The 18,788-nt window shown below is 40.2% G+C and overlaps 7 protein-coding genes across 18 annotated transcripts in view; 3 read left to right on the top strand and 4 right to left on the bottom strand.

Annotated features, from left to right (window-relative positions):
• The first annotated feature begins 866 nt into the window (after positions 1 to 866).
• LOC137576897 (uncharacterized) lies at positions 867 to 3,427 on the top strand. 2 transcript variants are annotated; one of them, XM_068290233.1, is made up of 5 exons: positions 867 to 1,008; positions 1,080 to 1,171; positions 1,268 to 2,797; positions 2,854 to 3,181; positions 3,247 to 3,427. In XM_068290233.1, the coding sequence occupies exons 1-5, from the start codon at positions 984 to 986 to the stop codon at positions 3,249 to 3,251; spliced, it is 1,980 nt and encodes a 659-aa protein (XP_068146334.1). In that variant the 5' UTR covers positions 867 to 983; the 3' UTR covers positions 3,252 to 3,427. The 2 variants fall into 2 exon arrangements, with proteins under 2 accessions (XP_068146334.1, XP_068146335.1); XM_068290234.1 differs by lacking the exon at positions 1,268 to 2,797.
• Positions 3,428 to 3,855: 428 nt separating this feature from the next.
• Positions 3,856 to 6,563, bottom strand: EndoB (endophilin-B). Of its 5 annotated transcripts, none has more exons than XM_068290238.1 (6): positions 6,388 to 6,563; positions 5,749 to 6,246; positions 5,599 to 5,634; positions 5,312 to 5,502; positions 4,973 to 5,165; positions 3,856 to 4,435 (listed from the first exon to the last, which is right to left on the bottom strand). In XM_068290238.1, the coding sequence occupies exons 1-6, from the start codon at positions 6,463 to 6,465 to the stop codon at positions 4,310 to 4,312; spliced, it is 1,122 nt and encodes a 373-aa protein (XP_068146339.1). In that variant the 5' UTR covers positions 6,466 to 6,563; the 3' UTR covers positions 3,856 to 4,309. The 5 variants fall into 5 exon arrangements, with proteins under 5 accessions (XP_068146339.1, XP_068146340.1, XP_068146336.1 ...); XM_068290235.1 differs by lacking the exon at positions 4,973 to 5,165 and adding an exon at positions 4,502 to 4,733 and having other exon boundaries at positions 3,910 to 4,435; positions 6,388 to 6,561; XM_068290239.1 differs by lacking the exon at positions 5,599 to 5,634 and having other exon boundaries at positions 3,895 to 4,435.
• Positions 6,564 to 6,629: 66 nt separating this feature from the next.
• Positions 6,630 to 12,341, top strand: LOC137576531 (divergent protein kinase domain 2A). 4 transcript variants are annotated; one of them, XM_068289703.1, is made up of 4 exons: positions 6,630 to 6,910; positions 10,391 to 10,566; positions 10,634 to 10,777; positions 11,292 to 12,341. In XM_068289703.1, exon 4 carries the CDS (start codon positions 11,294 to 11,296, stop codon positions 12,329 to 12,331), a length of 1,038 nt encoding a protein of 345 aa, XP_068145804.1. In that variant the 5' UTR covers positions 6,630 to 6,910; positions 10,391 to 10,566; positions 10,634 to 10,777; positions 11,292 to 11,293; the 3' UTR covers positions 12,332 to 12,341. The 4 variants fall into 4 exon arrangements, with proteins under 4 accessions (XP_068145804.1, XP_068145803.1, XP_068145805.1 ...); XM_068289702.1 differs by lacking the exon at positions 10,391 to 10,566; XM_068289704.1 differs by lacking the exon at positions 10,391 to 10,566 and having other exon boundaries at positions 10,647 to 10,777.
• LOC137576530 (uncharacterized) lies at positions 6,649 to 10,550 on the bottom strand. The gene is made up of 2 exons (XM_068289701.1): positions 9,295 to 10,550; positions 6,649 to 8,025 (listed from the first exon to the last, which is right to left on the bottom strand). The coding sequence occupies exon 2, from the start codon at positions 8,023 to 8,025 to the stop codon at positions 6,745 to 6,747; it is 1,281 nt and encodes a 426-aa protein (XP_068145802.1). The 5' UTR covers positions 9,295 to 10,550; the 3' UTR covers positions 6,649 to 6,744.
• On the bottom strand, positions 12,292 to 14,703 carry Fbxo42 (F-box protein 42). The gene is made up of 3 exons (XM_068289700.1): positions 14,405 to 14,703; positions 12,980 to 14,343; positions 12,292 to 12,918 (listed from the first exon to the last, which is right to left on the bottom strand). Exons 1-3 carry the CDS (start codon positions 14,607 to 14,609, stop codon positions 12,442 to 12,444), a joined length of 2,046 nt encoding a protein of 681 aa, XP_068145801.1. The 5' UTR covers positions 14,610 to 14,703; the 3' UTR covers positions 12,292 to 12,441.
• A 93-nt stretch (positions 14,704 to 14,796) lies between these two features.
• Positions 14,797 to 16,672, top strand: LOC137576585 (tRNA pseudouridine(38/39) synthase). The gene is made up of 4 exons (XM_068289809.1): positions 14,797 to 15,185; positions 15,241 to 15,332; positions 15,390 to 16,412; positions 16,472 to 16,672. Exons 1-4 carry the CDS (start codon positions 14,881 to 14,883, stop codon positions 16,534 to 16,536), a joined length of 1,485 nt encoding a protein of 494 aa, XP_068145910.1. The 5' UTR covers positions 14,797 to 14,880; the 3' UTR covers positions 16,537 to 16,672.
• The window catches only part of a (arc), a 37,674-nt gene continuing 35,454 nt past the window's right edge, over positions 16,569 to 18,788 (bottom strand). For all 4 annotated transcript variants that reach the window (XM_068289806.1, XM_068289804.1, XM_068289807.1 and 1 more), the window contains 4 exons: positions 17,373 to 18,730; positions 17,124 to 17,294; positions 16,944 to 17,061; positions 16,569 to 16,880 (listed from right to left, as the gene is read on the bottom strand). In XM_068289806.1, the coding sequence (XP_068145907.1) occupies positions 16,850 to 16,880; positions 16,944 to 17,061; positions 17,124 to 17,294; positions 17,373 to 18,730 (1,678 nt within the window). In that variant the 3' untranslated portion in view covers positions 16,569 to 16,849. The remainder of the gene's footprint in view (positions 16,881 to 16,943; positions 17,062 to 17,123; positions 17,295 to 17,372; positions 18,731 to 18,788) is intronic.

The raw sequence follows: 18,788 nt of genomic DNA on the forward strand, positions 1-18,788 counted from the left end.
GCAAGTAAATTATTATAGTATAAAATGGGGAAAAAGGGGAAAAACTCAAATGGAAATTCAAATTTGTTGAGGCAAAACAAAACAAACATCCTGTTGAAGGGGTAATTTCTATAAAGCTTTTTTTATCATTTGGGTGTGTTATACTAAAAACTAATATTTCGGTTATGGGAAATAAAAGTTAAAGAATATGTCCAGGTGAAGTCGACATAATTGGAGACCAATATTGTGGCATTAGGTAAAACTCTATCATTCATAATACTAAGCCAAGAAAAAGGAATAAATAAATACTTCACGTTAACAATTTATCCAAAATGGCAAAGATTTAAGGAGAATTACAGAAATCGGGGCTTTTATCACCAGGTCCCGACCGATTATCCGGCCACCCACCGGTACCCCTATTATCCGGGATGAAGTTGAATTTGTTTCATTCTCACTGTTAACCGTGATTACCCTTATTATCCGTTATTTCAAACGAAATTTTTTTTTTCTAAAATAATAAAACGTATTCGGGTCTTCCCCGTTTAAGTTAGCAATCAATGAGAAAAACGCGTGTATGTACATACAATGTATGTACATACAATGTATGTACATACAATGTATGTACATACAATGTATGTATGTACATATTTTTATGGCCAGTGTGCGATTGAAGGTTGCTCTGGTTATTTGTTTAAGTTTTTTAATATGTACATATTTCGTAATAGAACTTATTATGGTTTTAATGTTTAAATAACATGCTTTTAGTGACTTCAGCTACAAATTGTAATGTATATTTGTCGAAAAACCAAATAGTATCGAGCGTAGTGTGCAGTGGGCATAGAGTCAATGTAGTGTCATACAGGACAAACGATAAACTTTTGAAATAGGGGCAAAATTATCGTTTCGTTGCTTATAAAGAGAAAAAAAATTTAAATTGAATTGCGATTTAAGTAAGGTTCATGTATACTGAATTGCCAGCTTTCAGATAAACCAAAACGGACAAAATGGCACATTTTGTCAGCAACCCTAGTAAGTGATTAAATTTGCAAAGCCTTCTAGATGCGAAAATAGAAATTATATCCTGATGCTTGTCTTTGCAGCGCAACAAAATTATTATTTTAAGAACAATTTGTGCTACACGGAAGATCATATACCAGTCCAGAAGTTGTATCTGCACAGCATACCAGCAGAGGTGAGAGCAAGAGGACAAGGGAACGCCATGTATTGGCGCCCTTTTTTCCTTTATTCATTTCTTTGCACATGCATTGGTATTTTCTTTGTTTTATAGCTAAAGGAGGATGAGTTGCTGCCGCATTTCAATAATTATGGAAAAGTAGTTCGGATGCAGATCTTTGGCAACGGCAGAAATCGTCGAATGCCCCAGTGGGTTCCGAGAGACCAAACTCATCAGCAGCATGAACCACAACGTGGTGGCAAATGGCAACTGAAAACAGGATACGTTTTCTTTGCCAATCCTCGTGATGCAGCGAAAGCCTTGCATAGCCGGGTACATCATGTGAATGGGCGCCGATTGCATGTGAAGGCCAGTGATAGTTGGCATCAGCCAGAGGCCTATGGCTCGGATGACAAACACCCATCTGGAGAGGCCTACATTTTAAGAATATCTGATCATTGTCTATCGTTGATTTTTAAATTACTTCCCTTGGCCGATCAGTTGCACTTTTCGCGGGCTTGCACACGCCTTCGAGCGGTCTATCTCCTAGTTACACGCACCTTGCACAGATCCATGGATTTTTGCAAATTTGATGGACTAACCGTTTGGGATATGCGAGATTTTTTCACCCTATCCGGACGACATGTTAAGAAGTTTGAAGGTGTCATACCGGAATCGCATTGTGAACGTTTGTGTGACTTTTTTGGAGCGAATTGTATGAATGTCAAGTCCTTGGAGATTACGGAGAGTAAGCTAAGTACAAGAAATATGCACAAATTGTTTTTCAATACCGAAAAAATAGAAGATTTGGTCTTAAGCAGCTGCGGTCTAACGGACGGCAGTTTAATGCCTCTGCGAAAATTGAATAATCTTAAGAGTCTAACTCTTGCCTACAACCCAAAACTGAATGGCACTGAACTGGACAAGCTGCCTGTTTCCGTAGAGAAATTAGTCCTTGCAGGCTGTGTCGGGGTACTGGCCAATCGTTTGGTTCATATGTGCAAGGCATTGGTTAATCTCAAGGATCTGAATGTCGTTGGGGTAATGTCCGCTTATTCGAATTTCTATGACAGTTTGGTTAAAAAGCATTGTTGCCGCTCCCTGGAAACGCTGCGTCTGAGCATTGATGAGGAAACCAACTATGAGGAGATAGCTAAGCTACCGAAACTCAAGAATGTTCATATTGTCACCTTGCCAGGGTGTAATATACGTTCCAGACTCTTTGATCACCTGATTGCATTTAAATCTCGACAATTGGAACATTTTGAGTTGCATGGTGCCAAAAATTTACCTCGACAGCTTCTGATGCAAATAGGTAGTTTTAGTAGCCTTAAAGAACTAGTACTCGTCCGTGTGGAAAATGTTAAAGATGATGTGCTTGAGGAGTTCACCAAGCTAACTAAACTGGAGCACCTTAGTCTACGTTTGTGCCACAATGTCAGCGATACTGCAGTAATGCGTCTGATACTTGCTTGCCCCAAGTTGCAGGAACTGCATCTGGAGGATTGCAACGAGATAACCGATAAGCTGGTACACACTGTTATTAAGAAGGTGCAATATAAAATTCTCTACAGGGAGAATGACCATCTGTTGCCCATACATCTTTATGTGCAGGGCACTAAAATCGAAGAGTCTCTCGGGACGGTACGAAACATTTCTATAAATTGTTGCCTGACTTTTAAATATTTCTTTTATTTAAGGATCCTATCGTGGTTGGTGCCAAAAATATAATTAGACTCCATTTCACCTCAGAATATGGACCATATTTGCTTCATTTGTCGCTTTCAAACTTATTGCTCGATGACTATGACTATGATCCGCATGAATTGAGACAGGATACGGATGATGAGATGGATATCTTTGATAATCAATACATGCTCGATATGGGCTTCTTGAGTGGAGATGATCTGGAAGATAGTGATGCAGATTCCGATGATTTTAATCTTCTTTATCCCTATGTGCATCCTTCTTATCCATATGATGCGAATGGCGATTTTATGGGTTTTGGTTTATTTGACTCCGATTCAGGTAAGTGGGAATACGATCTTAGTCCATGACATAAACTAATAGATTCTTTTTCTTTTTACTTAAAGATTAAGTGTGAGAGAGTCCAAAGTATTAAATAATTAAACGAAATTAGTTGATTTTTTTTTTGTATTCTTCTTTTTTTTTTTTGCTGTTAATACATATGTATGCTTACTTTATTTTTGAAGTCTATTTAACTTTTCTGTGTATAAATAAAAGCTGATCGAGTGCTACGATCAATTAATGAAAGATTGTTCGTTTCTTTTTGAAAATTTCTTTTATTATCCGATTAGGGCTTGGTGTACACGTTTATTTGAAAACCTAAACATCGTTGTTGCATTTTACGTTTAAATTTGATTAATTTGTTTGTAATTGAATTGCGTGGTTTGGTGTTATACTTTTATTAAGTTTTTTGTTCGTTTAAGCAACATCTAATTGACTTGCAAATCGCACCGCAAAAAAAATTTAAATAAAATTATAATCATAGCAGGAAGATATATAGATTCATTTCAAATTTGAGTTACTAATTAGCATAGAATTTTTCCATAGAAGAAATATGATATAATTTATATATATATATATTTAAAAGCGCATTTTCTTGATAGTTTCGTATTTTTTAAACTAACATTAAACAATATAACACAAAATATAATACTTTGAGTAATAATCCTTCATAGTAGATACATATATATATATATGTAGTTATATTTAACAATAATAATAAATTTTTAAATAGGTAATTGAGTTTGATTTCGAATAAGATAATTTTTTTTTTTGTTTCCGTTATATATAAGAGATTCACGTAACGAGCTAAAAATGTTAGATTGTTATAATTGTTTTTGTAGTTTTAAGCAGACTTTTGAAAGCAGTTGTAAGAGGGAAAAAGCAAATGAAATGTGATCTAAACTAGGAGAAGGCTCTCTAATATGTCTAAATGTATATTCAATATGTATATGTGATAAATTATTGTACTCTCTCTCGCCAGGATCAGTTAGTTATTGCTGACCCGACCACATTATATAATTGTCCAATTGCCTTTGCCTATATAACATATATCTGTGTATATATAGTGTGTGAATGTATATTGTATATGAGTATTGTGTTTTGGAGTATCCTCTTTATTTTTTTGCTTTAAAAGGGAATGTCCTGCTCATCTAGCATTTCAACGAAAGCTCGTGGCACAAGACCCTTCATTAGGCCCTGTTTGCCATACATGTAATCCTCATTGAGAGGCGAGCATTCTGTAACAAAGATAACCTAAGGAAAGAAAAGGGTTTAAATATTGTTCTTCATTAGGGGGAATCGGTGATTCTGTATACCCACCTCATTTGCACTGAGATTTAGTTCGGTGTGATCTTTGGCATCATAAGAGCACAAGACACGAGCTCGGTGCATTTGATCCGTATTGACATTAATGGGCTGACCAGCTGTGGCCTGATTGTTGCTATTATTATTACTGCCACGACCAGATGATCCGCCAGATGTATTGGACTTGTTGCCGGCTCCACCAGCTTCATTCACATCGAGCGGTATATATGGTGTCGGGCCTCCCAAACTGATATGGAAGACGCAGATGCAGATGTTAATGATATTTGTTTTTTTTTTTATATTTTGGACGGTGTTTGGAATGGTGTTTGATGATGTAATGAAACCTTGACTAGGTAAAACAGACAACCCTAACTTACGTATATAATAATATTATTAACTGTTAATACTAATTCGATTCACTTTGATTTTTTCATTTGATTTTTAAGGCGAAATTTGTTTGTGTATTGATAACTATGTTTTTTAAACTGTTGATATGGCGCTCGTATCGAAATCAATATTAAAATCTTCAAGTAGATGCACTATATTATCATTATCACTATCTAAACCTAGTCCTACAGTGGTAGTGGAATCGGAATCACAGGAATGCATCGATACAGAGCTGGGAGGCCCATCCACATCTTCGCTATTGATGCGCAGGCGTGGCTTTGGATGTTGCATTCTGTAAGACCACAAAACAATAACCGAATGTGTACACATCCACAAAATGGGCAGCAGTAGCCAGTGGGTTGGTGGGGGTAGTGGTTGGACAATGGTGCACGAGGATTCTAAGGGTGAAGAACACAAACACAAACAAATTCCACTTACTTGGCTAGTTCGCGTTGCAGTTGCTCCATAACATCTCCGCATTGCTTATAGTAGCGTACCTGTGCCTGGACAAATGCATGCAGGTGTCGCAAATGTGATGCTTGCGATGTACTAATCCCATCGAGCAGAAGTTTGGTAATCTCCGACTGGCGATCGAATTCAGCTTGAGCTACACGCAAATCGCGTTCAGCCTGAATGGTGGGGTAAAGAAAAGAAAGTCGTGTAAGTAAATCTAAACACAAAATTTTTTTGGCAGGCCAGATTTATTTCTATGATGATGGTGATACCTGTTCAAAGACAACTTCTGGCGAGATGCCATCTTTCTGTAGACATTTTTAATCCGCAGCACAAAAGTACACAAAAGAGAGACAACATGAGTCCATAATTTTGGAGGTCACTACTTATAGAATAGGCAAAACAATTGATTGGCCACTTACCGACTGTTGACCCAGCATGCTGCGTGCCTTTTTCACACGATTTTTGCAGGCATCCAAGTCCAAACGTTTCGTCTCCAATATGCCCCTCTCCTTGCTGATGGTTTTCATCTCACCATCAAGAAATTTGCGCAAAGGTTGCGTAAAGCATATGCCCGATGTGGCAATGAAATCATGCTCACACTGGCCTAGCTTCTGTTCGGCCTGACCCACCTTGATAAGAGCCTGACCATAGGCCATGTCCTGCCCGAAATCTCCACCAGCCTCGATCATATCCAAAGCCAAGTGCTCCAAATTGCTTAAACGTTTTGGTTTTGTTTTCTCGATTTTCTCGAAAATGAAATCCTCCACACGATTCTGAGGATTTGGTATTAGGACCGATTCGGTATCTCGGACAATTTTTTCCGTCCATGATTTCGTTACATCGGCACGTTCGGCTAAATTTTGAAAATGCAAATCGTATTCCGTACGTTCAGTTGTGCCAAGTTTCTCTTCTGTTAGCTACAAACAAAAGAAACGACCACCAAATTAACACATTTTGCCCACAAAGCCACCCACACCCAGACACCCCCACCCACAGAAGCCCCCCTTCCATAACATCTCTATTCAAATTCAATTCAACCATTGATTTTATTTTGTTACCTGGACAACGCGCGATATTGTGCTGCCCGCCTCCTTGACCAGGTTCTTTACATTGAAATTCGGTAGATTTATGTTCATGATGAGAACTTAAATTGCAAAAATTAGCGTAAGATTTATTTTTTTATGTTCTACCAGAGCTTAAATTTTCAGTGTTGACCAACGTTCGATACCAAGTTGAAGCCGAGATGCAATGCTTATCGATGACATTTCGATAACTTATCGATGAGTTTTATAGGAACAAATCAAAACAAAAAAACCGGATTCATATGATGTTGTTTTTGTATTTGATTATAATTAATTTCATTTTGTTTATTGAACTTTGACGCTGCGTACACAGTTCATTCAACTTAAGCTAATTTAAACTAGATTGGCATAGCGCAGTCCTTTGACTAAACTGCCATCGGAACCATCAATGAAACGAATCGTTTGATCGTTTGATTGGCAAGATTGAAGGGAACACGGATACTCGGCGCCATATGCTGCGCCATCCCAACGCAGTTGAATCTCATAGAGCAGATCGGGGGTGAGTATGCAAGCCTCCTCCCGGGACCAATTTAGATTCAAGTCACAATTGTATTTCGTTATTTGATTCTTAATAGTGTGTGACCAAACGGGGCGGGTGACTGGGCCCTCTTCACCCTCGGCTGGTAGTTCGCATAGATCAAGGCGCAGGTTTTCTCGATATTCTAGAGGTAGCTGAATTTGGACATGGCTCAAATTGCCTGGTGGGTTCGGTGTCAGTCGACTATTGAGCACCAGACCCATGAGAGATATAAAACGAGAGCATTTAAGGCGGAGACGCCACACAGGCGACTCAGCTTCCACAGTAAACGGGCGGCATGCCTTGTAGTAGCAACGCTCTACCAGGATAATAGGAGAGGGAGTTGCTGCTGTAACTGTAGGATTTGAAGAATTTTCTGGCCAGCATTTGGTAGCCCCACCCAGATCGTCCATGTCGGCAGCAGCCAAACCCAATTGTTCGCATTCTCGCTGTGTCCATTCGTAGACATACCAAATAAGTAATTTATATGGCTCTTTGCAGGCGGCAATTATTGATTTGACACACTCCTTGGCCACATGGACATAATGTTCCTTTAGATAGCTCATATACTGAGAGTTATTAACACAGCAGCGCATAAAAAAGGTCATGCAGACCTCCAGCAGGCCATCCAGACCCATACACACGCTTAGTTCAAGGGCTGGAAGGATGTTTGAGAAGCGCAATTTCCTTGTAATGGCCACTAAAGAATCGGCTATCAACTGATCCATTAGATACTTCTCAGCCGCGTAGTACAGCTCAATGCAGGCCAACAGCTCCAAGCCATTCCAATCGACACTGCCCGTGTAAATATATTCAATGAGTACTTTAAATATCTCTGCACTTATATCATCTATCTCAATCTGATTATCCTGACCATGGTCTTGCAATGGCCCATAGAACATGGCTTCGAAAACGGGGCTGGAGGCGCAGAGTATTAGTTTATGGCATTTGATTTCCTCATCGGTCACATGGAACACACAATCTGTGTATTTCTCAGCATGCAGCAACTTTGCATAGCGACGGCCCAATAGATTGCCCACATTCGCTTGCTCCTGATGATGGGCAACGGCCAGTTGCACGGCCGAGCAGCTGCTCATCTAAAACACAGAGACAGAGAGAGAGAGAGAGAGAATAGAGATATTTGTTTAAACACTGGGGAATTGACCTGGTCACTGGCTACTAAAAGCAATAAGTCTATAAATAACACATAGTTTATCTTATTGTCGTTTGGCAATTCATTCATTTGCATAACGAATTTTTATACCCAAAATGGAAATTTGGAGAAAATCAATAGAAACTCTTTTCTAGTCAGTAAATCTTATATACTGCTAGGCAATTGATTAGCTCTACCCCTTTAGCTAGGTGTAAGAGAAAGATGGAACCAATTAAAACACAAAATATCTATTCCATTTCTTAAAATTTTTCACACCGATATTTGCCCCAAGGCTGTCTATTTGAATTTCTAATTATTGTATAGATTTTAGAATCGCATAAAATTCAAATAAGAAAAACCATAATTCCTTAGACTTTTGAGAAGTCATATTTTAATCAAAATATTGATTTGTATGTTGGGAACTAAGTCTTTCCCTTAATAAAATGACCCTAAAATATTAAATATATACATATAAAATGTATTCTTGGATGAGTCAAATCAAGTAAATACATATACAAATTCTCTCACTTAAGGAAATATTAAAAGATATTATTTTTGAATGAAAAAAAGACGAAGTGTGGTGTAGATAATCACTTGTCCTCTGGTGTCATCGCCAACCATTCTGCCTTATTCTCTTTCTCGATTAGCGAAATGTATTTCAAACATTCACCAACTTAATAAATATTCAAGAGTTACCTTTTTTATCTGGCGTGTGGCCCTAAGAGGCAGTTGATAATGAAATCCCCTTGAAAATAGATAGCTGAAACCTTTTCTTTTTACACCAAAAGCCAAGTTAAGTTCTCAAGCGAGAACTTAAGATTGTTGTGATTTCAACTGGAAATGACGACACGTTTAATATATACTCGTAATAAATACTTAAGGCGTCGTTTTGTTTATCAATAAGAGTACGTAATACTATGTTATGCCGGCTACCTTTTTGTTTTCTATGTAAGTGTTTGTCTGTGTGTGTGAATTTGTTTATATACATATACATATGTATTTCTATTATTTTGCGCATGAGAGAGGTAACACCATACATAACCGGTTTAAATTGTTTAGAATAGCTGCGGGGCATGGAAGATTTACGACTGTAGCTCGTTTAGCCTTACAGTTCAATCATCCTCCCAAACCCAAAACCAAAGTCATAGACGACTTGAGAGTAAATAGCACGAGAGGGCATCCCAGAGCTAAGCTTTCGCAAATATTTACCTACCTCTTTAGCTATATATGTATAAATGATCCGTTTGATTTCAAATGCTGCGCAAATTGTTCTGGCTAACAGGTGATCGATCCACGGGGTTTAGGGAGCAGCACAGGGTGAAAATATTGTTGTTTATCTATTTAGATTTGTTTTCGATTTCACGCGACCTTTGATTATAGATAGCTATTAGAACACAGAGTTTAGTTGTTGGGTGAATATTTCCAACACACACCTTTTGGCACTTTGACAAATTCTTTCTATAACAATCTCGTGACAGAAAATTAACGAACAAAAAATATATAATAATAAGATCACCTAGAGATCTATATAAATGACTTGTCTCTATATATACTTTGAATGTGGTTCTATTTAATGCTTCTTAATTATATTTTATTGGGTGCGACATGTGGAGTTTATAAGTATTTTTTTTTGCTTTATACGCCTTCTAGCTTGAACTTGACCGATATCGCGATTTTAGTTGCTGTCGAGCGTCGATGCCGAGTGCCGTATGCCGCAGCGGCCAGCACCTGTGTCTGGCATGGAGTATGAACTGAAACTGAAACCGAGAACAAGAGAGATACACAACAGAACAGCGACAGTCGAGAACGAGCCGCTGCCAGTTGTCTCACCTATTCTCCAAGTGGTTCTAACTTGGCAGCGCGTTCTCAGTGTCGCTCTTTGGGTCTCTCTCAGTTGTTGATGACCACATCCAATGCTCTTGGCGGTCCTCCTTCGTTATCTACATGGTCATGATTTAGCAGAAGATTTTCTCGCATTTTATAGCCAATTTCATCCATCTTTCGCTGATTCTTAAAGAGACCAAGTTGCCTTCTGTGCACTCTTTCAGCCAAGGCCAAATACGGAGCTCGTTTCTCTTCATCCATGCGTTCCCATATCAGCCATCACATCTCGTTTAATTGTTTACCTCGTACCAAATCACAGTAGCCAAGTCCCTCCAAACCCATGCAATTACTTTGTTCTTGAAGAACAAAGTTAAAGAATTCATTGGTGGAACTTAAATTCTCAAGTTTCTGATTAACAATTCTCTGCAATGTGCTGGGACTAAACTTAATATGGCCTCGTCGTCTCTTGATCCTTTTGCTTACAGCGGATTTGGTTGGACGATCTTTGAGTGACTGTGGCAGAGGAGAAGCAGATTGTGGGTCTTCATTCGAAAATTCACACCAGAAATCCAAAGTCTTCTGCCACATCCAATCAATTTTATCAACATTTTCGGTTATGAATTTTGATATATAAAAGAAAATGAAAAGCATATTGATGTAGGTGTGTAACTATGTGTATATAGTTGAGTGCCAACCTTGAACCCATTTACAACAACTCTTCCTTTCAGCCTCAAGCTTAAGTTGGTATATATAGTTATGGCCAAAGTTATTTTTATAGTCCAATGAAATATACACTTGGCATAGGTAAGAGCTTATTGATGATTACCAACAATTTGGATTTCTTGATGTTAACAAAAATATAAATTATACAGGCAAGTATTTTTTAATTGAATAAGTTTAGGAAATAACTTTAATAAGAAATAAGATTATTAAACCACTTTTTAAAATTTCATTAGAAATCGTACAAAAATGACCATTTAGTCTAGACTGAGTTATTATATGTGCTCCATCCAAATTTAAGAAAATGTAACAATTTAATATTGCTTAATAACTTAACTCTTTCCAATTAATTTGGAGAGCTTTAAAAAGTCTGATATACATATGTACATATATCCAGAGGTACAACAAATATTGACAGATATTGGGTCACTTGTTTCTTGTATACACATACATACATTATATAGAAGAAAATATATTTTAACATTTCGAGAGAGTATTTCCTAAGTTAATATTGCTAATGATGTTCGGCAGCTGCTTTGGCTCAGTCCTTCACATTGACTTTGGTATGCAGTCGATGGGCAAACAGGTTGGCTATTGGAGGCTGGGCCGACTTTACCACTATATACAAATACTTATAGCTTTACCTCTCCGCTCTCTACGTTACAGTGATGCACCTGCTTTATGGACAACTTAAAGTGGTGCTCGTACTGGCTCTGCTGCAAGAACTTGATGTGAGAACACAGAAGGATATATTTAGAAAGCATTTCAATATGGATTTGCTAGAATGTCCTCAGTGTTTTCTTGGACAGCGTGAGCAATGCGAAAAGTTCTTTGAGACTATCGAAGAGCCTGCGAAATTTGATAGATTATGGAAAGATCTCACATTGCTTGTGGATCGCCGGGAGATATATTGGTTAGAATTCAAAGAAAATCACCAAAATGTCAAATGTTTGGCCAAGAGAAAGAGGACCAGAGAGATTTCTAAAGATTTGCATTTCAATCCTGGCGGATTTCAGATGTGTAGGGATTCTACACGTTTTCTTGCTTATTTAAAGGAGCGTGGACATTTACCAGCTACCATTTCGTATTACACTCATCACTCCATCTCGCCATTGCTGATGCAGGAACTATGGTTAATGGCCTTTCCAGTGCCCCGGTCCTTAGCTGTCTGTGGTTCGACTCTTTTTCAGGCATATGCTGGATCCACTTTAAGTAATTACTTAAAAGCTCCAATAGATTTACGCTTGGATATGGCTAAACAACTTTTGGAATTAGCTCTAAAATTAAGTACGGGATTTAAAGGTTTCCGCATCTATCTAACCGACTTCACTACGGATAATTTTGCTTATAATGAAGCGACAAGTACGGTCGTACTCATAGATATTGATACGATGGTCTTGGTGGAATCTAATAATGAAGCGGAAGGCGAATCACAGCTCTCTAAAAAGTATACACCCTTTCCTGGCGAAGGCTTCACTTACGATGTAAACGCCTTTTGCCTCAATCAGGACTTGGATGCAAATATTTACCAGATGTGCCTTCTACTCAGAGATCAGCTCCTACCAGATGTGAAGAACCTTAGGTTAAAGCAAATGTTAAACGACTGCGTTCAATGTGAGGATGATAAATGTGATATTCGTTTTAAATATGCCAACAACTTAATTGATTTACTTTTTGAGATAAACAATAAAATTGAAATTCTTTAATTAATTTAAACAGTTTTTAGTTATAAATTACAATAATTTTAATTTTTTACCGCCCTCTTGTTCGTCATTAGGTAGCATTTAGAGCACACTGGAGGAGACGAGGATAGAGCTTAGATAATATCACGTGGCACACTTAGAAAGTGTATGGAATTGGACACATGGTGTGTTATATCTGTTAGCGTCTCTTTGTGGACACCACCAAACAGAATCAACTCTCCATTGCCGGCTATTAGACTGGAGAGTATTAGACGATCGGGTGCCCCGTTCAGTACACCGAAATTCCGATATTCCACCCAATCTAGACCAGGATCAGTGTCGTTGCTCTGTAGAATTTTCGAAATGTCACAAACGAATAGAGATTGAACATTGCAACGCAAACGTTTCGGCGATGGAGCACGTAAAGCAGCAGCCGCTTGAGGTTCGGCGGCGGGAGCTGCCGCAGCAGCAGCAGCAATGGCAGGAGCACTTCGTCGTGAGTTGCGTATGGCATTCATTTTTTCCTCCATGCGACGAATGCGTTCACTGTGATCGCGTGAGGCACTGCGAGATCTTGTGTGCACATTGAAAGCAGCCATGCGAAAGGGATCCTTTAAGAGATAAAGATTAGAGTAAAGAAATTTTTGAAGTTAGTTATAAAATTGTTCTTACCTCATACAGTTCGTCAAAGCGTTTGGGTAATCTTGGTTCATTGTCACGACAGCGAAGAGCAAGATTGCGCTGCAGGCGTTGTGCTGCATCTATATCGCCATCAGCTGGAACAGGAGCCGGAGGTATTGCCGCTGGTGGAGGTGGATTTAGTGGCCGCGGGAGTGTGGGGGCATGCAAATCAATTAGGCGCCCAGAACGTGGCTGATAATTGATATTATTGTTATTATTATTCACATTGTTGTTATGCATAAATTGTTGGGCCTGTTGCATATTCTGATTTAGAATGACTCGTCTATTGGCCAAATACTGTTCCCCGGGAGCCAAGCCACCAGCACGGGCACCTCCAGGTGCTGCTGCTGCTCCGCCTAAGCGTAGAGGAGCCAAGCCACCAAGTGGGCCATCAGCTGCTCTCCTATCTGGAATACGCAGTTGATTTTGCAGGGGATAATTTTGATTTGGTGGCGGTCCTCGACCACCAGCCATGGGTACACGATGATGCTTCATCATTTGAAAGTCCTGAGGCATGGTGGGTGATGGTCCCACTACTACTAGAAAATTATTGACCTTGCAACCAGGATTACACCACATGTGGACGGCACCAAATTTCTTGTTTCTCACAGCCAGAACTTTCCAAGACCACACATCTCGACTCATGTCGAGTAGCCAAGCATCAGTGTACACCCGATTGGCTCCTCCGCAACCGCCAACCACTATCAGATGATTCTTGTCAAGCTCAATCTGGATTTGGCCATATCTGGGACTTGGACGGGTGTTGCCAACAAAAAGCGGTTGATACCATCTCTGTTCGTTGAGATCCAACACCCAAGTGTCATTGGAATTAACATTCACATCGTCCTTTATCTGATAGCCACCAAATACAACCATGCGATCTCCGTGGACGGTGGCCGAATGTCCAGCCATGGGTGGTGGACAAGACAAAGAGCTTCGTAGCAACCAACGATTCTTGCCTAAATCGTAAAAGTGCAGCTCATCGAATAGACACCATGGCTGATAGGGTGGATGCAGCGATGGATAACGCCAGCCGCCAAACAAAACCAACTGATCCCGCCATGCAACCATTGAGGCGCTGCCCTTAGGTGATGGGTAGGTCCCGGTGGCCACTGGTCTCGCCCAGCGCATATGCGTCAAATCAAAACGCCACAGATCATTGAAGGTAGTGTCCGATGATGAGCCGCCTCCAAAGACATACATTGAGTTGCCCTGACGCACTGCAGAATGGGCAAATCTACCTGCTATAATGGATCCTGCTGTTGCCGACGACTGTTGTTGGTTGAAGATCTCCCAACGCAGACGAAAGTCAGACAGGCCCTTCTCCAGGTTTAACTTCGCACGACGCACGAGATCTACAGGGGGTTTTACACATCATTTAGATAGAATAAGAGTCTTTCCACTTTTCTTACTTACTCTTGACTATAGCCTGCCATCGTTTGCACACCAAGCTGCAGTGCTCCAGATCTCCGTAAGGTGGCAAATAGGTAAATATGAACTCTAAAATTTCATCGGGCAAGTAGTTTAGGTTCACATTTGACTCGCTTGTCGACAAAGAGGGTAAGGATGTTGAGGAGGAGGAGCCAGAGGCCACATTGTAGCAGTTCACATTGCAGGCCATTTCGCGGTCCAGGTCCTTTAACTCCGCTGCCTTTCCTTTGTTTTCTTTTCTCAATCTCTTAATAAAGTAAAAAGTAAACAGTGTGGCCAGTTGCAAAAAAAATTATAAAAATATGCTCCACGGCTGGTCTCACTGGGTAAGTTTTCATCCACCGTTAATCGAATCTATCGTCTATCGCTATCGATAAGCCGCCACCTGCACATGGGAGTTCATTTGTAGTGTTTACTTTTTGTTGCTTATTGCGGTCTTTTGTTTACATCAGGAATAAGCCATGGGAGATGGTAAGAAAGTTGTGATAAATAAACGGCTGAAGGGACTGCCCCGTGAGGAACTGGAGAAATTGTCCAAGCCGGAGCTCATCGATCAAATAGTTCGCCTGGAGGCCTACAACTTTCAACTAAAAAGCCTCTTGCAAAAGAAGTTAAATGAAAAGACTACGGATCCAGGTTCTCGAAAAATGTGGGAGCAGGACATTGCCAGCATAGAGGCGTCAACAGCTAAGGATACGTCGTCTATTAACAATGTGCCTTCAGGATCAAAGTCAAACAAGAGGCAGCGGACCTTCGATTGGGCTTCGTAAGTCCAAAGTAAAGTGAATCATTTGAATGAATTTATAGAAAACCTCTTGCAGAGCCCATAAAAGGCATGTGCTATTGAAGGTTACCTACTTTGGCTGGGATTATCAAGGTTTTGCTTGTCAAGAGGACTCCAATGATACTATAGGTGAGCTTTGGATACCCTATAATCCATGCCAGATTCATATATTTAAAAGCCTTACAGAGTCTAATTTGTTTCGTGCCTTGACACGCACCTGTCTCATTGAATCGAGAGCCAACTCGAACTATCATCGTTGTGGACGCACTGACAAGGAGGTTAGTGCATTCTGTCAAGTGATTTCCATTGATCTGCGCAGCAAATATCCAGCAGAGAGTCAATTGGATCCAACCTCATTGGAGACTGAAATCGATTACTGTGGACTGCTGAATCGAGTGCTACCCAAGAATATACAGTGCGTTGCCTGGATGCCATTACGTAGTCCCGTTTATAGCGCTCGTTTCGATTGCATAGCGAGAAGCTATCGGTATTATTTTCCAAAGGGTGATTTGGATATTGATGCCATGCAAGAAGCTTGTCAATTGCTGGTAAAACATGCAGATTTTCGGAATTTCTGTAAAATGGATGTGCACAATGGAGTGACAAGTTTTATGAGAAATTTACAGGCTGCACGTGTGCAACCGTGTGAAGAGACTCTGAATGAAAAAGACTCGGGCTACGACATGTTTTATCTGGAGATAAAGGCAAATGCCTTTCTTTGGCATCAGATACGTTGCATTATGGCCATCTTGTTGCTTGTGGGTCAGAGAAAGGAGAAGCCAAGCATTATTAGCAATTTGCTGGATATAAATGTCAATCCCTGTAAGCCCCAGTATACCCCTGCCATAGGTTTGCCACTAAATCTGTTCCATTGTGAATTTCGTGAACATACAACAAGACGAACGACCGATGATGAAGGCGATGAGGTTCTAATAGACGATAACTTCACAGAAGTTCTTCCAGCGGAAACTCATTTAACTGATTGGATTTACAATGAAGAGAATCTAACCAAACTTATTGAAAATATTCAAGGTGAATGGACGCAGTTTAGTGTAAAATGCACAATGATAAGAAATGTCCTCCAACAATTGGAAGAACTTTTGAGTCGTACATATCAATCGGCTAAGCCTGTCCAATCACAGGTGTATCTTCTTCAGGATTCGGTTAAACCTCGTCAATATCAACCATTACTGGAACGTACGCGTTGCGGTAAGTTTAAAAATTTCACCCCACAGAGCAACAATTAATAATATGATCTATTTTTACAGAGAGCCTTGAAAACCGCATAGAGCATTTTGTAAAAAAACAGAGACTAATTGTGCAGGAAACATAATACATATTAATAAAAGTTTTTTTTTTCGGACATTTTACTTTAAGTTCGATCAAAGAAGACTTTTATTTTCAGGTTTTTTTAATGCTTAACTTAGTTTTACTTTAAGTAATTAAATAATTTAAAATTTGAACTCCATCTGATACGATTTGCTTCTTTGGAGAGATCCTCTCTCCAGAAATTTGTATTTAACATTTTGTTTTCAGGTATGTTCATAGGATATTGATTCCACATGAAAATGACGCCAATAGTCTAGTCTCTATAAATATATACATAAACAATGTATGTAACTCTAATCGTAAGTAGTCTTAGATGCCTATGTTCCCATAGACTTGGCTTTTTGTAATCTGCAATGAATTTGTTAAGGATTTTTAATCTGCAAATTATTTCCGTATATCAATTGTACTTACTTTCTCCTTAAGATTTTTAATATTATGGTTCCCTCGCGTACATTCTTGAAGAGACCAATTGTTTCGGCATGGCTCATGCCCTGCACTGAGTTGCCATTAATCTCTGTTATTTCATCGCCTGGAAAGGATTATCATCAGTTTCGAGGATTTGAAGTTCTGCTTGGAATTGTAAATGCTCACCTGCTTGAAGTGTGCCCAAATCGGCAGCCTGCCCCGAGGGAAAGACGGTCTTAACAAAGATACCCATATTACCCTTGGGTGAATCCCGACCACCCACAATGCTGAAACCCAAAGATTTCATACCAGGACCTTTGTAAAATGTTATGGTCTTGGGAGTGCAACGTCCACTGCCTGTAAGTGAAAGTGGAAAGTGGAAATTAGAAATCGTATAATCAAGCAGATCCATGGAAGATTTTAATTATGTGTTACCCTCGCTCATTGAGGCTCTAATAACCTCGGCCATTTCTTCATCACGTATGGTTAGCTTGGCCACTGGCAGCGATGGACGATGATGCATTAAAGAGGCGGCAGGTGGGGCTAGTGAGCTATTAGTGGAGCACCCAGTGGTTATTTCAACATCTTTGGATGATGCCGATGCCAAGGCTGAGGCTGCTGATGTGGAGGAGGATGACGAATTAACATATGGATTAGGTGAATATAATGAAACGTTCTTTGAAGTATGCTTGATATATAATGATTGATGTGGTTGTTGTTGTTGTTGTTGTTGTGATGGTGTCTGTTGTGATTGTTGTTGTTGGTGTTCCAGCTGCTGCTGTGGCTCTTGAGTGTTAGTGAGATCAATTGTTGTTGTTTGGGATATATTATTAATCGCTTCTCCCTCTGTTAGATTGTTAGGCGTCTGCGGTGGAGGCGGCGGCGGACTCGATGGCGTTTGCATAAACAAACTCAAACGTGACGAACTCAAACGGGAATGGGCAAATCTCAGCGAACGATAATGCGAATTGGCCAAATTAATAGAGTTACGGGCATAATGCGTACGTTGGCCAAATTGCTGCGGAGCACCACCACCAGGAGTTGATAAGGCCGCACCCTCGGAGCAACGTTTGCGCGCCAATATTTGCCATTTCTCATCATCCGCAAGAGATGCCACCGACGTGACACAAACACTAGCCGCTCGATTCGCATAGACTGGGGTATAGGAATCGGTTTCCCCTTGATGGTGATAGTTATTGTGGTGGTTAGGCGAGGAGGAGCAACTATTGTTACTTTGGTTAAAGAGCGGTGTCGGTGTTAGGGTCAAGCTGCTGCGCTGACCTGAAGAGCTGCGCGAACGACGACGCAGCAGCAGCTCATGATCCGGATTACTGCGCGGCGTTGAGCTGCGGCGATGTTGCATTTGCATGGCATGCAATTGCATCAACGGCATGGGAGTGGGCAATGTACTAACACTAGCCAACGAACGGGCATCACACTGATCCTCACCATCGTCTACAGGATCATCTTCATCGCCAGCCGCTCGTTGACGTTCTGCGGCCTCCTCCTCACGTTGCTGATGGAGCTGAATACTCTGTAAACTGGTCAAGCTATCTGTGCTTTGGGTACGCTGAATGTAACTCAAACGCTGGCGTTGTGTACTCATGCCATCGATGCGGATTTTCGTATAAAAATCTGTAATGGTGGCTATCTCATCATGGGCTATGACCAAATCAATGGCATTGTCAACAAAACTACTCAAGAGTCTCTGGACTTCGGCGAATGATTGAATGCCCCGCAAATGTTTACCATTCACATTGACAATCTCATCGCCCAAACGAAGACGTCCATCCCTAAAGGAAAGAAGGGTGCAAGGTCAGTAAAATACCCGGGGATTCAGGCATTGATTAT

This window comes from Drosophila tropicalis, unplaced genomic scaffold (genome assembly GCF_018151085.1).
Source record: "Drosophila tropicalis isolate 14030-0801.00 unplaced genomic scaffold, ASM1815108v1 contig_593, whole genome shotgun sequence".
NCBI lineage: Eukaryota > Metazoa > Arthropoda > Insecta > Diptera > Drosophilidae > Drosophila > Drosophila tropicalis.

Excerpts from the sequence above, each read along its gene's own strand:
- LOC137576897 (XM_068290233.1), top strand. The coding sequence starts at position 984 with ATGGCACATTTTGTCAGCAACCCTA. Across the intron at positions 1,009-1,079 it reads ACATTTTGTCAGCAACCCTA|CGCAACAAAATTATTATTTT; the intron begins GTAAGTGATTAA and ends TTGTCTTTGCAG. Across the intron at positions 1,172-1,267 it reads TGCACAGCATACCAGCAGAG|CTAAAGGAGGATGAGTTGCT; the intron begins GTGAGAGCAAGA and ends TTTGTTTTATAG.
- EndoB (XM_068290235.1), bottom strand. The coding sequence starts at position 6,465 with ATGAACATAAATCTACCGAATTTCAATGTAAAGAACCTGGTCAAGGAG. Across the intron at positions 5,635-5,748 it reads GCATGCTGGGTCAACAGTCG|AAAGATGGCATCTCGCCAGA; the intron begins GTAAGTGGCCAA and ends AAATGTCTACAG. Across the intron at positions 4,436-4,501 it reads TAAATCTCAGTGCAAATGAG|GTTATCTTTGTTACAGAATG; the intron begins GTGGGTATACAG and ends TTCTTTCCTTAG.
- LOC137576530 (XM_068289701.1), bottom strand. The coding sequence starts at position 8,025 with ATGAGCAGCTGCTCGGCCGTGCAACTGGCCGTTGCCCATCATCAGGAG.
- LOC137576531 (XM_068289703.1), top strand. The coding sequence starts at position 11,294 with ATGCACCTGCTTTATGGACAACTTAAAGTGGTGCTCGTACTGGCTCTG.
- Fbxo42 (XM_068289700.1), bottom strand. The coding sequence starts at position 14,609 with ATGGCCTGCAATGTGAACTGCTACAATGTGGCCTCTGGCTCCTCCTCC. Across the intron at positions 14,344-14,404 it reads ATGGCAGGCTATAGTCAAGA|ATCTCGTGCGTCGTGCGAAG; the intron begins GTAAGTAAGAAA and ends AACCCCCTGTAG. Across the intron at positions 12,919-12,979 it reads GCTTTGACGAACTGTATGAG|GATCCCTTTCGCATGGCTGC; the intron begins GTAAGAACAATT and ends TATCTCTTAAAG.
- LOC137576585 (XM_068289809.1), top strand. The coding sequence starts at position 14,881 with ATGGGAGATGGTAAGAAAGTTGTGATAAATAAACGGCTGAAGGGACTG. Across the intron at positions 15,186-15,240 it reads CGGACCTTCGATTGGGCTTC|AGCCCATAAAAGGCATGTGC; the intron begins GTAAGTCCAAAG and ends AACCTCTTGCAG. Across the intron at positions 16,413-16,471 it reads ACTGGAACGTACGCGTTGCG|AGAGCCTTGAAAACCGCATA; the intron begins GTAAGTTTAAAA and ends CTATTTTTACAG.